The 16,749-nt window shown below is 42.7% G+C and overlaps 1 protein-coding gene across 1 annotated transcript; it reads right to left on the bottom strand.

The window, feature by feature from the left end:
* Positions 1–6,736: 6,736 nt before the first annotated feature.
* PLPBP (pyridoxal phosphate binding protein) lies at positions 6,737–14,828 on the bottom strand. Its single transcript, XM_075273074.1, has 8 exons — positions 14,713–14,828; positions 13,729–13,836; positions 10,999–11,034; positions 10,281–10,356; positions 9,288–9,422; positions 9,041–9,183; positions 8,784–8,882; positions 6,737–8,263 (listed from the first exon to the last, which is right to left on the bottom strand). Exons 1-8 carry the CDS (start codon positions 14,800–14,802, stop codon positions 8,147–8,149), a joined length of 804 nt encoding a protein of 267 aa, XP_075129175.1. The 5' UTR covers positions 14,803–14,828; the 3' UTR covers positions 6,737–8,146.
* Between the last annotated feature and the right edge of the window lie 1,921 nt (positions 14,829–16,749).

Below are 16,749 nucleotides of genomic sequence, written 5' to 3'. Positions count from 1 at the left end.
GTACATGACTGTTTTGAAAGCAAAGTGTCTCTGGGAAGACGGGATGAAAAACCGTAAAATCGTGAAGAAAAAAAAAAAAAGCAAAAAAAAAAACAACCTAATTTTTTAAAATAAGTTTAGAATCGGTGGAATCTTGACAGATCTGGGGACTGTAGGTTGTATTCACACAGTCCTAATATGTCTGTATCATACAGATCACACTGCAGCCGCAGATCCTGGTCGAAGGTCTGATGACTTCACCCAGCGGCATCATTGGGATCTGTGGACTGTAAGCTTTGGACATTAGACCTATGAGTGGGACAGGATTTGCAGCTTTAGGCCGGGCCCCACATAGTGTCGTTTTACATTAACTGCAAAGTGGAGGGAATTCTGGCAAATCCCATCCACACACTGCAGAAAATAATCCGCAGTGAAAATGCTGCAGTTAGAAAAATGCTTGCATTTTTGCAAATCATAGCATGTAAATTCTACCTATAGAAAAGTCAGCGGTTTCCCTATGAGGACATGGAGAAAAACCCTGCAGACCTGCGATGATAGCGCTGCAGGAAAAAACGTGATGCATTTATTCCCGCACTTTTTAGCTTCAGCCCGCTACATGGGGCGTTAGCCTTAAACTGGACATATTATAGCTTTGGGAATCCAGTTTAAGGCTAAGGTCCCACGGGATGTTCTGCAGCTCTAAAGTGCTGCGGAAAAAAAACGCAGTGGGAACGCATCACGGTTCTTCTTCCTGCAGCGCTTTGAACAGAAAGTTAACAGAGTTTTCCTCCGCAGTCTCTCTGTTACCATTATATCTATGGGAAAGCCGCCGGCATTTCCGTAGATGTAATTGACATGCTGTGATTTCCAAAACATGCCGGTTTTGAAAATTGCAGCGTGTCTGCGCTGTGGTTTTAAACGCAAAGTGGGCATGGGATTTTTTTTGCTTGTTCCTACAATAAAATTAATAGGAAGATGTCCGAAAACCCCCCCACCAGAGCATGAAAAATTTTGAAAAAAAATCATGAGCTGTAAAAAAAAAAAAAACCCACCAAGGCAAAAAAAAAAAGTATACGAGAGGCCATGAAAAAAAAAACCATATGTTTAAACCATGTAAGATAAGTCATTGATATATGATAGAGCCTACACAGATCAGCTGGGTAAGCACTGCAGTCTCTGAATACCACCTTACATATCAGTGCAGCTGGGCCACAGCTCAGCCTCATTCATTCAAATGCAACTGAGCTATCAATAGTGAACGAGATGTCAATGGTGTGAAGAAGAGGACATATCATTTGTGATTGACGCAGACTCTTCATCTAGATGACCTGTGCAGGCCCGGATGTCAAACCCCCAATGAACACCCATGACTCTGAGGTCAGTAGACGTGATCACTGATAACTCCCATAGGCTTTCCCTTTAACTCCTCCATGGCTAATACAACTGGCATGTATTAGTGAATGCCCCTCATCTGATCAGGGACTAGAGGCCAGACTTGCACCTAATAGACCAGGGCTCAGAAACCTTTGGCTCTCCAGCTGCTGTGAAACTACAACTCCCATCATGCTCCATTCACTTCCATGGGAGTTCCAAGAACAGAAGAGCAAGTATGCATGCTGGGACTAGTAGTTTTACAACAGATGGAGCGCCGAATGTTGCCTACCCCTGTATTAAACTTTTATGGTATATCCTACACAAAATGGAGTAAAATTCTTGTACATCAGTCTGTGTTTTCGATCAGGAACATAATTTAACCCTATGGGTCTCAATGTAGCAGCTCATGCACAATCTTTGTACACCATATGAAACACAATATTAGGATCAGGTTTAGGGTTCCCGTAGTTTTCATGGAAAGAGTTGCATAAACTGAAGGATTATTCATGCTGTCAGGAAAATACCAGAAACGGAAGCCTTGACGCTAGTGTAAACACAGCCCTATATGTGATACTTGTTATATAACAGTTATTACAATGGAGCTTATGTGTTAATCCTGAGCAATTAACCTAAGACTTTTACAGAAACCGAGGACCCCTAAGGACGTGGAGGTGAAAACACAAAGTAATTGTATGCTTCAAGGTCAAGCGTGTCTGTAGGTGATCGCTCTGCTAGCGGTGAGGGGTAACAAGCGACGCCTTTCATTCCCCTCTATGTATTTATATAGCTGAACCCTATAAGATGAAGCAGTGGTGGAAGAACACAAGGGCTCATTGTACCAGCTCAGGTCTACAGATCATAGGATAAGTGTTTTTATATTTGGCATTACCGGGTGGCATGGTGCACACGGCTTTATTACATAGCATAGGGCCACATTTTTAACTATTTACAGCATACTCAAGACTGTAACTACCAGGGTAGCAGCAGTAGCCGCTGCCACAGGGCCCGGGACATTAGGGGGCTTGGCGGGTCCCTGATGTGTTTTTTTTTAATAGGTTGTTACCTGCTGGAGTAACCCCAGCAGGTAACGGGCCCTATGTACTTACCGTTCCTCGCTCCTGCTCATGGCTGCTTGTCCTTCCCACTCTGCAGAGACTGTGAGCACGATCAGGGATCGGTGAGGCCACGTGCCCACTAACCCCACAAACACTGCTATAATTATACTCCGGGATCTTTTCAGACGCTGGAGTATAATGATTGGGCCAGGAGAAGTGAGAGAACATAAACAGTGTTACTTACCTCTCCTGCGTTCTGGAAGATTTCAGGACTGTTTGGTGATGTAACGTGGCCCAGGCTAGCGTCATTATGTGTTGCAACAGCAGCCTCAGTCAGGTGACGTCTGGTCCAACACTGAAGACATCTGCGGGGAGTGCGCCGGAGGCAGGGAGAGGTAAGTAACAGTGTTTTTTTATGTTTGTATCCTCCCCTAGCTCTCCGATCATTATACTCTGGGGTCTGAGTATACCCCAGAGTATAATAATTGTTCAAGGGTGGTCCACAATGAGGCATAAGGGGGGGTGGGGGAGCATGTCAAATGTTCGCCTTAGGGCCCCACCATTCCTAGTTACATCACTGAGCATTCTAACCACAAATATAAAATTGAAATATGCATTTGATCTGTTACTGAAAGAGATGTTCTGCCATAGTCCTAATACTTCTATGTGGCTCAATATCCAACTTAGGGTAATATTAGTACTAGTGTGTGCTGCAGTTTTGCTCTTCTCCACTAGGGCAATCACTTATGGAAGTCTGTAATAGTCATACATTTACCTCCAGTCCCATTAGTAGTTCAGTCTGTTTCTCTGCAACTCTCCCATGCTCCACACTGCAACTTTTCTTACTAAAATTAACTAGCAATAAATACAAAAACCACCAAATAGTCAGCACATGGACGGCCCATTTTAAGTACAAGGACAGAATGTTTATTAAGTAATTACTAAAAGCTAACAAGTTTTATTGACACTTTAATATGGGACACATGCGAATCTGTGCATGAGCACTCCAGTAATACATTACACAGAGTTGATAAGCGGCACCATCTAGTGGCAGACTTTGAGAATACAGCTACTCTGAATTGCAATAAAAAGTCTCAGTCAGTGGGTGTGCGACTAATTGAGAGTTATGACCTCTCTGGGAGAAAAGCCCAGAAAAGAAAGGATGTGATCTATGGACAATAAACATTCTGTTCCTTCTACTGTAAAACCAGGCCTCATTCATTACTAAAAAGAGGGGTCAGACAGATGCAGCGAGGCCCAGACAATTACATAGCATGCTGTTCCTACATTACAGGAAGAATGGCATATTATAGAAATCTCTATAAAATGCGTGGTTTTTACAACACCGGATATTAGACTTCTGTGGAAAGGAAACAAACATTTTTGACATTTAAGATGTTAAAATGAGACCTTATTAAATTTGGTCTTTAGGATTATGTATTACTTACTATCAGGAGTACAAATTCTGTAAAAAAAAAAAAAAAAAAAATTTTACTGAACAGAAACAGTCCCTGCTTCCCTCTGTTTTACAGCAGTTCCCTCCTCCTTCTCTGTGCCCACACTCCCAGACTGACTCTTATAGGGCCAGTTAATCTGCCGTATTAACTGGATATATAATGCTCCTTAGACCATAGGATGGTATCTGAACCACTTAGGTTCTTAGCCTGTGCTGCCTGCCTTGATCTATTGCCTTACGCTAGGTTCACACCAGTGTTTTGAGTCATTCCGCCCCAGATTTCACTTAAAAACGGCAGAGAGAAAAGTCCTGCAATGTAACTGCTTTTTAATCGAATAGTGTTTTGGACTTTTGGGTTCCCAAAGGACGAAAACCTGAACACTAGTGTGAACCTAGAGTTTACTGCACTGCACAAACTCTGCCTGCGCTGACCTTGGATTGTCCTATGGCCACATCTTTCTCTGTCCCCTGAGTGCCATGCATTACTCCTGACTGGATCAGCTGTCACAAACACTGGGACTATTCCTAGAGGTAGTGACCTGGTGATTTTGGGCAGTGAAGTTCAGATCTTATATGGGGTAAAGGGTGAATATCAGGAAAACACTCAGACAACACCGGCAGGAGCAGCCCAAAGTCAAACCAGTTTAGTTAAACAGTGTGTCTATTACACTGGCATTACAGGATCTGGGTGAAGTACCCGTCATTGCAGAACAGGATCTATCAAGTTATGTTATAGGCTGTGCTGGCTACAAATTAAGACTAAGATCAAACGTTGCAAAAAGCTTTTTTTTTTTTTTTTTTAGCAACGAGTAGCTACAAAAAGAATGGAAAATAAAAAGGAATCACATATGCTTCTCCCTCTGCTAAATCCTCAGTTAACTTTGGAGCAGCAACATATGCAAGAAGAAAAAAAAAAAAAAAAAGCAGTTTTGCCACAAGGCTTTACACCTAAGGCAAAACATTGCATTTCTTGTTAGCAAGATTGCACTTTAAGGGAGCCTTCACACGGGGTTTACACTCCACACATTTAGACACGTGTCAAAGTGAGCAATGTAAAATACAATCCCATAGACTTCAATATGTGCTGGTCTTACGCGCGCTACACATTGAAATCAATGGGAAGCTTTTAAACCCATTGATTTCATTGTGTAGCGCGTGTAAGACCGGCACACATTGAAGTCTATGGGATTGTGTTTACGTGTCTGAATGAGCGGAGCGTAAACTCCGTGTGAAGACTCCCTGACACAATGCTACCACCCGGCGCTACAATAGCATTGAGCTCCTTGATGTGGAATTCAGTCCCATGACTGTATAAACGGCAGCATAGATTTCCAGGTTTTCACATGGAATACAGCACTGAAATCTACATAAAAAAGCCACATGCAAACCTTTCTGATCCCTCAGCACAAATTAAGTAAACTGAAAAGAAATGAAACACAGACCATAAGTGTTTGAAAACTCATGGTAGATCTTGATCTGCCTTGCTAATATACAAAGATCTGACCAGATAAGACCACCATCAGGCTGGGGCCATAAGAACAGTGACTCTTAGGGTAAGTTCACACCGAGTTTTTTGGTCAGGGTTTCAAGGCTGTAATCGCCTCGAAACCCTGACCGAAAAGATGGCTCCCATTGAAATCAATGGGAGCTGCTCAAGAGCTTTTTCCGAGAGCTGTTTCTTCCAGTTCCCAGAAAAAAGAAGCGAGGTGCTCATTCTTTAGGCTGAGCCGCCTCGCAATTCGGTCTGAAGACACTCCCTCCTCCAGACTAGGCCCATTCAGCTCTTTGAGTGTAATCTGAGGGGGAGGCCGTCTCAGGTTCCAATCCAAAAAACTACGTGTGAACTTACCCTTAGAGTCCATTCATACAGTTTTTTGGCACTCATTTTGATGCTGAATCCACGTGGAAAATAAGCCTCCCATTGACTTAATTGGCTTATTTTCCACGTGGATTCTGAAGCGGATTCAGCATCAAAATCAGCACCAACAAACTGTGTGTGAATGGACCCTGAACAGGTTCTAGGTTCGGGGGCACACAATAATTCCTGTGGTCTAGGTGGTTTTAGCAGACAACCATACTGCAGCATTTTCACACTGTGTATCCTCACCCTTGACAAATATAAATTCATCATAATTCTTATTTGCATGGCAATGTTAAACTAAAGGGGTTTTCCAGGGAGGGTTTCCATATTATATTGTGAAAGATCACAGGATTCTGGACTGGTTCTGACCTTGAGTTACGTGACTGGAAGCAGCACCCAGCCCCCCTTGTGTTCACAAATAATAACCTTTATTATGGGGGTTATCATATCAGCTAGTACAGGTAACTAGCAATAAACACGGGAGAGGAAAGATGAGATGGGGTGACTTGGGGACTGGTTCTAATAACATAACGTGGGGTCAGAACCAGCCTGGAAACACTGTGGATGTATGCAAACCCTCCCTGGAGAAGCCCTGTACTGTTAACACTATGGAGAACACCTGTAAAAGAAAAGGAAAGTAAAGCTGTTGCTCGTGTCAACTAACCAGATCCCAGATATTATTTTTCAATATGATTGTTCGCTATGGACAACTACTCCACCTCTACTGTTCTGCTTTGGTTAGCACTGCAGCCTTGAAGTCCTGGTTTCAAACTCAGCCAAGGACAACATCTGCATGGAGTTTGTATGTTCTTCCTATTTTTTGCATGGGTTTCCTCCCAAAGACATGCTAATAGAGAATTTAGATTGTCAGCCCTTTTTGGGATAATGGCCAAAAATATCTGTAAAGCGCCGTGAAATAGGTTGGTGCTATGTAAGTAAGCTAAACAAATCATGTCAAAGAAAGATCATGAACATGATAAAATAAAGCAGCAACTCCGAGATGAATGGACACTTTATTTTAATCAACAAAAATAGAGACTTTGTGCGCAGATACAATACATAATATTTATGGCCAAATTAAAAGCCTAAATCTTTACATAAAATTAGTCTCAATTGCTTGAGGACATGTCACAATGTGCATGACGTACTATAGAGCACAGAAATGAAAGAGACACAACGTATCATTCATGATGTAGTCCTGATATGTAGTACTAAGGCAGAAGAGGAGATTGTAAAATACAACATGGCAGCATACGGAGCCTATGTTTTACTTCAATGGATCAAAGCAGTAAAATTCCTACTGAAGAGTCCATTGTGGCCCAGGATAAGCCAAATACCAACTCTGTAGCAGATGACGGTTAGAAGGTAACAACTGCGGAATCAGACTACATACAATGTCCGTAGTCTGATACCATGGGGAGTATAAGATATGGATAGCAGTTGTAGACTATATGCAAGCTTTATTGTACATTTTATATAAAAATAAAAATTGGTTGTGAAAGTGGATCTTAAGTTGTGTGATACCTCAATATTCGACGATTTATTCACTAGTTATATTATATATCGGGTTACTAGCCACAATCATTATGGCCATTATTACAGATTACTGTCTAGCTTCTGAAAGGCAAACTGCATGCACAAGTCATCATCTCCACCCATGGATAACTAGGTAGACCCACTAACTTTGGTGGATGTATGGAGTAAAAAATAGATAGAACTAAGAAATAGCACAACAGAATATTAGAACAATAGTAAGACCCCCTTTTAGGGGTTGTCCAGGTATTTCTTTCTAGAAATCGCCTCACACTGGTCCATAGAGTGTCGGACATCGCAGCTCAGCTGAAGTAAAAGCTACTGAACTGCACATGTGGACGGGTGTGCTGCCGTTTCTGGAAAACGTAATTGTAATCCTGGACAACTTTTTTCAATTTTTTTGGATAGTTGTAGGATGAGTTTCTTCCACTTCATTCTAGTTCTGCTGCTGATTTTCAATCCTCAGTGCATCCTAAGCTGTGAAAACATAGAGATTACTATATAGACAGAAATGGGATACGTGAGGCCTAGACATCTCTGAGCTGCTCTAATATATAGGATCCTGTCCATCAATAAGCTCAGTTACAATGGTGATGATCCACGTACATAAATCTCTAGATACCAATCCCAGAACAATCACATTATTAGTAGCGGCTTGACCATGAAGATACAGTACAAAATGGTGAAATCCACAGTGATGTTTTCTTTGTATTGTGTGTTTGATGGCACATGTAATAAACATTCACTTAGCACATGACTACTCCACAACCAACATGTCCTCTGTTCATTACAGATCCATCTTGTGCATTGTTACATTAGCAGACAATTAGATCCAGTTTAGTGCAGGTATCATTTGCAGTTCACTGCTCATTTACAGAGAGGCTATTGCTATCCAGATTTCTCTTCTGTGCCGGCTGCGCTCGCCTCTCCTTTTACTGGTTTGGAGTAGACCCGCTCACCGAATATGGTGCTACCAACACGGACATTGGTGGAGCCCACCTCAATCTGGGTAAAGAAAAAAAGATATATGAGCCTAGTCTGTATACATACAGATAGAAAACCGTTACCTTTATAAAGGTTTGTTTTTGGGCCATGCCCCATTACCACATTAGCGGACCATGAAAGGAAAACTATTACATATTATACATCAGACTATGTTATGTCTCTGCACGTATAGTGAACCCTCTCCAAAAGACCACCCCTTTGAGAAGACTACCCCCTTACTCACACCAGATTTTGTGACAATCTTTAAGACGACCACAATCACTTTTTAATACAAACTTGGGTGGTCGTCTCAAAGCGGTTTCACTTATATTTCCGCCTCCTCTCCAAAAACCTCTCATTTGTCTGTAAGGTAAATTAAGCTTTACCAACAGCACTTGATCTGAAGATGAATCCGGGCACTCTAAACCTCAATCCCTTTATAAAAGTCCCACCACTCATCGGCCAGCCAAAAATGAACCTGTGCTCTCTGCAAGTTACAAGGTATACAGTGCTGAACATAGCAGGCATGGTATATACTCACTGCATGTTCAAAGTCTGATGACATTCCCATGCTCAGCTCCACTGTGTCCATCGGAAGTCCCAGCTTCTCACATACTTCTTCACGCTGTTTCAGCAGTAACTATACATGAAGGAGCAGAACAATATTGACCTATATTCTACTATACCATGTGCTTTTGCACCTGAATCATTCCAACACCACACAGTACATAGTACAGCTGCTAGACCTTTTAAGGAAGGGGTTCCATCAAACCAAACATTACTTTATAGCCTGCTTACCTGAAAGTCAGGGTTGGGGCCTTGTGTGAGATCATATCCAAAGCTCCCAATGGTCATCAGACCCACAAACTCCAGACCTGGGCACTTCTCCCGGATATGTTTCACCAACTCAACCGTGTCTGATGGAGGAAGGCCATGTTTGCCTAAAAAGAAAAAAGTATCAGCCCTGAGAATGTGATGGGTTAACAACTGGTCAGCAGCATAAAGGGAAAGGGCTCATGAAGAAGTAGGTCTGGAGAAGAATTACTTTCTTCGCTGCTTGTGTTGACTTGAACCATGACCTTCAATTTCTCCGTCGATCCTTTTTTCTGCCAGGAGGCATTGACTTTGTCTGCAAGCTTCACAGAATCTATGGTCTCCAAAAGGTGAAGGTTTGGAACAGCTGAGAGAAAAGAAAGAAATATGAACCCCTGGAGTGATGAGACGTTTACTATGGGGTTCTCCTCAGCTACCGTCACTAAGAGATGTCCTCAGATTTTGAAAGGAATGGATTCACATTCTCATAGATGTGTGGTATTATATACTGCTAGAAAGCCACAAGTGTGCTAAATTCAGTGCAGTGTCAGCTTTTCTGGTACGTGTCCCGGTGCTGGAGATATTGTTGCCGTTTGTTTTGGCACCATCATAAGAAAGACGGGTGGTACAGCCAAGTGTCAAAGCTGGCCTGTGAGGAACGCCCCCAGTGACAGCTTTCTTCCACAGACTTGTACTGTCAGGAGGGCAATGACACTGAGTAATAAGGCCTGCCTATGTGACAGTGGAGAGATATTGGTGCCGAAACTAATGGCACCAATATCTCCTTTCATACCAGGAAAGCTGACAGTGCACTGAATACAGCACACCGTCTGCTTTCTAGCGGTGTATTATATTACACATCTAAGAGGACGTCAAGGGTCTTTTTTTAACTATGAGTAAGGGGCTCCTAGTGCTAAAGCAACTTAAAGATAACTAAATACAGGGAAACGGCTAAAGCACTTTATGTATAATAATAATAGTGCTAACAGAAATCTATGAGGCTCTGCATTACCATGCACCATCACCGTGTCATCTATCTCTGTACTTTAATATTACTATGACCACCACTCATGTACTGTGACATCATTGTATCAAATATCCATGTATTGTGACAACTGTGTGCACCACCCATGCCCTCTGACATCATTGTGTATTATATATGTATTGTTCATCACATAAGAGTATAACGTCCGCTCAGTAGCCATCTGCACTTCTTTCCACTTACCCACTAACTTGTTGATATGATGTTTCTGTAGATGCCCAATGAAATGCCATTTAATATCTGGACAGGAAGACAATATCTAGAAGAAAAATCAGAAAGAACTTATAACAATCTTTACCATCAAAGACTATATTAGTCAATATCATGTTATATCACCATGTAATAACCTGACAGCATACGTATTTTATATTCTTATGAGCATTATATACAGATTCTTTCAAACTGAGTCCAATGAGACGCAACTCTAAGTAAATATAAAGGTTTGATGTTTTTAGTTTTTTTTTTTTAATTTATTGCGGCCACAGACAGAGTTAGGAGACATGAATGTGTGGGTGGTTTTCTAACCCAAATAGCCCTGACAGGTTCCCTTATTCCAGTCACAAAAAGTTAACCCTATTCACCCTATCATTAGGTCATCAATATTTAACTCTTGGAAAACCCTTTTAAAAAGAACAAGGGGGAACTTGCTGATTGATGGCGTCCGTCCACTGGGAACCTCCCCCATCACCAGACCTGGAGTTATTTCCACCCCAGTTTGAATGGAGTCGGTGGTCTGAAATGTGCGGCCCTGCTCTGTTCATTTCAATGTGGCTGCTGGAGATAACTGTGTGATATGTTAGGAAAGGAACATAAAACGAAAATGATAGAAAAGTTCTATAATCATAGAGCAATGTTCTGTACATGAAGCAGCAGTAATTGTGATTAGGTGGAAATAACTTACATTTGCGTCTGAGGCCTTTTCAACCAGTTCTTGAACCTAAAGAAAAATATGCAGATTAAGACTCGTCAATCTATTTAGATTTGCAATGTAAAGTTGCACCATTTTCTAGCTTTAGGCCTAAACATTGTGTTAATTTTGCTGTTAAACTTTTTTTGTTGCATATACAGTGGGGTAAAAAAGTATTTAGTCAGTCACCAATAGTGCAAGTTCCACCACTTAAAAAGATGAGGCGTCTGTAATTTACATCATAGGCAGACCTCAACTATGAGAGACAAAATGAGAAAACAAATCCAGAAAATCACATTGTCTGATTTTGTAATAATTTATTTGCAAATTATGGTGGAAAATAAGTATTTGGTCACCTACAAACAATCAACATTTCTGGCTCTCACAGACCTGTAACTTCTTCTTTAAGAGTCTCCTCTTTCCTCCACTCATTACCTGTAGTAATGGCACCTGTTTAAACTTGTTATCAGTATAAAAAGACACCTGTGCACACCCTCAAACAGTCAGACTCCAAACTCCGCTATGGTGAAGACCAAAGAGCTGTCAAAGGACACCAGAAACAAAATTGTAGCCCTGCACCAGGCTGGGAAGACTGAATCTGCAATAGGCAACCAGCTTGGATTGAAGAAATCAACTGTGGGAGCAATAATTAGAAAATGGAAGACATACAAGACCACTGATAATCTCCCTCGATCTGGGGCTCCACGCAAAATCTCACCCCGTGGGGTCAAAATGATCACAAGAACGGTGAGCAAAAATCCCAGAACCACGCGGGGGGACCTAGTGAATGAACTGCAGAGAGCTGGGACCAATGTAACAAAGCCTACCATCAGTAACACACTACGCCGCCAGGGACTCAGATCCTGCAGTGCCAGACGTGTCCCACTGCTTAAGCCAGTACATGTCCGGGCCCGTCTGAAGTTTGCTAGAGAGCATTTGGATGATCCAGAAGAGTATTGGGAGAATGTCCTATGGTCTGATGAAACCAAACTGGAACTGTTTGGTAGAAACACAACTTTTCGTGTTTGGAGGAAAAAGAATACGGAGTTGCATCCATCAAACACCATACCTACTGTAAAGCATGGGGGTGGAAACATCATGCTTTGGGGCTGTTTCTCTGCAAAGGGGCCAGGACGACTGATCCGGGTACATGAAAGAATGAATGGGGCCATGTACCGTGAGAGTTTGAGTGCAAACCTCCTTCCATCAGCAAGGGCATTGAAGATGAAACGTGGCTGGGTCTTTCAACATGACAATGATCCAAAGCACACTGCCAGGGCAACTAAGGAGTGGCTTTGTAAGAAGCATTTCAAGGTCCTGGAGTGGCCTAGCCAGTCTCCAGATCTCAACCCTATAGAAAACCTTTGGAGGGAGATGAAAGTCCGTGTTGCCAAGCGACAGCCCCAAAACATCACTGCTCTAGAGGAGATCTGCATGGAGGAATGGGCCAACATACCAACAACAGTGTGTGCCAACCTTGTGAAGACTTACAGAAAACGTTTGACCTCTGTCATTGCCAACAAAGGAGATAGAACAAAGTATTGAGATGAAATTCTGTTACTGACCAAATACTTATTTTCCACCATAATTTGCAAATAAATTCTTACAAAATCAGCTCCATACACCATAAGATAAGATAATCCTTTAATAGTCCCACAGTGGGGAAATTTCAGCATGTTACAGCAGCATAGTAATACAGATACAGGATAATACACAGTAATATATTACAGACGTAGACACACATAAGCTGAGGAGAAGATATACTAGGAGTCCATAGAGGCTAAGGAACAGAAGAAAGAAGGAAGACTTCATAATCATAATCATTAGTTCTCGGTGCGGAGTGATCTACGCTTGGTCTGATGTAGATTATACAGCCTGGACGTGGTTGGAAGGAAGGACCTGCGATAGCTCCTTCTCACACTTGGGGTGAAGCAGACGGTCACTTACAGTGCTGCCAAGTCCCATCAAGGTCCCATACATGGGGTGGGATTTGTTCTCCCGCATGGAGCTCACCACAGACAGTATCCTTCTGTCACCCACCACCTGTACTGGGTCCAGGGGGCTCCCCAGGACAGAGCTGGCCCTTCTGATCAGCCTGTCAAGTCTATTTCTGTCCCTGGTTGATATACTGCTCCCCCAGCAGGCCACACCGAAAAAGATGGCTGAAGCAACCACAGAGTTGAAAAAGCCTTAAGAAGTGGCCCCTGGATTCCGAAGGCCCTCAGTCTCCTGAGCAGGTAGAGTCTGCTGTGGCCCTTTCTGTGCAGCGCCTCCAGGTGATCAGCCCAGATGGTCAATATCACAGAACCAGGAGTCTAAGGCTTCATGCACACAATAGCCCATGTTTATCATAGACTCTATGAACCATACAGATGAGACTGAGCCACAATAACGGACAGGAATAGGACCGGCTCCATAATTCGCAGCTCCGTCCTCTCGTTCCAAAATGGATCCATAAAAACTATGGACAGCATTAGCTGCTGAGGTGAAAACTAACATAGTAAAAAGACCCAGAAGAACCACAGCTTAGCTCCCATTGAAGTGAATGGAGGTTGATCTGCTATGGCCACTACATAGACCTATACAGCTACTTTCTCTGTGTTAGTTCTAGTGCTGGCGACTGATGGGCGAGGGTGTCAGACCCCCAACCCTTCTATTATTGATGATAGGTCATCACTATTTGTAACCCCAATACCTGGTTTATACCATTGTGTCCAGACTTACGTAGTTCTCCCCAAAATAACGCTGGCCGTGACTGTAAGCCTCGATCACCATGTCGGCCGGCTTGGTCTTACTGACCGCCACTAGTCTGGGCTGAACGGCAGGCAGGCTCTGAAAAGACAGACAGCGACAATTACATAGATAATGGTTTACATGCACCAGGGTTAGGTACTGGCTTTCTGGTCTTGTCTACACCGTTACTTTTATGAAGATACATCTATAATGTGCAATGACTGTGCGCACGTAGTCCACAAAGGGCGGCAGGGTTGTGAGAATTTGTGCCAAATATATTAATACTGTGCATTAGTTACATAGCAAGTATGAGTAAGGTGTGTCTATCATAGGGATAAATGCACACATTCACAATGGAAAGCATGCCCGCATATGCCAACTCTGCTCACCCCATATGCCAACCTCATAGTATATTTTTTCTACTTATGTCCTGAGAAAGTGTAGCAAAACATAGTGTGAACAGCGCACAACTTTACAGCTATTGGTGACAGATACGGTTAGGTTTTGTTCACAGTGATGGCGCTATTCTTCTTAAGAGTACGCCGCTCTTCTCCATCACAGCAAAGGCTATGGTTGCGCCAGGTGAGTCACATGACTGGCACCAATAGACCACAATGGGGTCGGCTCAGTCTCGGCCTTTGTACCAGACATAGTAGTGCTGCCCACTGGGTTATTCTGTATGTAATCTGTAATGCAGGTGTGAACACAGACTAATCCTAGGAATCCCATTATATGTCAATGGACACTGCCGCCACCTGCCCTATGAGGGATGCTATTGCCCTCCTGCCTGGTGGCTATTGTTAACCAGAATCAGTGCCCTAAGGTATAGAGCTCCCCTTGTTATTACTGTACAGTGCAAGCTTCACAGCGTTATACAACCATCACTGTACAACTACAACTCCCAGCATGCACCACGAATACGGACGCCGTAATGCCTGCAGCTGTCATGTCTCTTATCCACACTGTGCCGCTCACCTTGGCTCTCCGGGCCGCCGCATGCTGCACCTTCTCCCGCACTGAGATGAGAGCTTTCCCTATCTCCTGTGACATGCCAGCCCTCCACATTACCCGCACCAGAGACAGCTAAAGGACCTGTGTGACGTCATGATCACGTGAGCTATGAGGGGGCGGAGCCAGGCCGTGTGTAGACTGTGTACAGCAGAGGGTAGCCGGGGTCCTCCAGTATGTGCAGTATATAGATACTAGTGACGTATATAGTCTGGGCTGCTGTGTGCACAAACATTGTAACCCCCTGAGGACCAAATCCAGATTTCTTTTTTTGTCCTGACTACCAGAATTATTTTAATCCCGCATCCTCAACAGATATTTTTCCATTTTTGTTTTTGACTCCCTGCCTTCTAAACCCCAGAACTTTTTTATTTTTACACTAGCCTCTGCCTGCGACTAAGTCTGCGTGTTGCTTCTGTCAATGGTTTGCCTGCTCTGGCATTTTGGCAGCTCTCAACCTGTCCTGCCGCTGAACTTGTTCCTCGCGCTGTGCCCGTGATTGTTCCGGCATCTCAGCAGCTTGCTGGGACAACATATAATGAGTGTATTCTTGGCATCGATGATCCACCTGTGATGGCGTTTCGGCAGATCTCAAGCTGGCCTGTCGCTGAACTTGTTCCTCGCACCGTGCCTGTGAATGAATCAGCATCTCAGCAGCTTGCTGGGACAATATATAATGAGCGTTTTCTTGACATCAATGATCCACCTGTACTGGCATTTTGGCAGTTCTCAAGCTGGCCTGTCGCTGAACTTGTTTCTCGCACTGTGCCTGTGAATGTACCAAAATCTCAGCAGCTTGCTGCAACGCCATATCATGAGTGTGTTGTTGGCATCGATGATCCCCCTCAGCACCGCTTGAGGAGAACTCGGTGACTTCTAGCCACCTTCATAGCTCTCATTGTTTTAGAATTTGGCAACAAATTAGATTTTCTTTTTCCAGGCATGTTTAAAATTGGCAAACTGCCAATTTGGATGAAAGGTGTCTTCCCATCCAGTGTGTCAGCACTGCCTAGAGCAGATCAGATAATATGCAGATGCATGTACAGAATGGACTCTGGGTTACCTGTATGTTTACATAGAGAGATAACAGACCTGGCTTTATCAGAAGCTGAGATAAGCTGCTGCAAGAGCATTTTAATATAGTATGTGAACATAAATTCATAACAGTTGTGAAGCCATGTCATTTACTGGGATAAAATGTAGCCTATGTTTCAATCGAGGTTTATGTGCCAAATTTCATCCAAATCCGTTCAGACGTTTTTGCGTGATCGAGGAACAAACATCCAAACTTTCACATTATATATAATTAGTTTAGTAGGATTCACAGAGCCATACAAGGGCTTGATATTTGCAGGAGAAATTGAACTTTGCAATGGTATCATTCAATATTCCATACAATGTACTGGGAAGCTGGAACAAAATTCAGAATGGAGTGGAATTGGAGCAAAACTGCGTCTGTCTATGCAACTTTCTTGTGGGTTTTGTTTTTCCGGCATTCACTGTGGGGGCAAAATGACATGTTACCTGTATTCTATGGATCGGTATGGTTCCAGGGTACAAAATTGAAATCAAATTTAAATTGTTTTATTTACATTTTAACATCCCCCCAAATAAATAAATAGACAAATCAAATCTTAGAATCACCATATTTGGACACACTTTACCTTTTTACATATGCAGGGATTCATAGGGAGCTTTTTTTTTTTTTTTTTTTTTTTTTTAATTGGCCAGGTGTAGTTTTCAGTTATTCTATTGTGAGAAATATCTGTTGTCTTGATACCTTTATGTTAACATTTTTAATAGAGGCAAAACATCAAATTGATTTTTTCTTTCTCCTGCTACAGCGTCCACCATATGGGAAAAACATTTAAAAGTTTGTAGATTGGACATTTTCGTATGTGCTTCACTTTTGTTTTTTTACTTTTGTATATGTTCAGGAAGGAGGGGGGGGGGGCGATTTGAATTAGTAATATATTTTAACTGTAATGACCGACTTTGGATCCC

This window comes from Leptodactylus fuscus, chromosome 5, assembly GCF_031893055.1.
Source record: "Leptodactylus fuscus isolate aLepFus1 chromosome 5, aLepFus1.hap2, whole genome shotgun sequence".
NCBI lineage: Eukaryota > Metazoa > Chordata > Amphibia > Anura > Leptodactylidae > Leptodactylus > Leptodactylus fuscus.
Note: the sequence above shows the minus strand (reverse complement) of the source record. Positions and strands in the feature narration are given on the sequence as shown.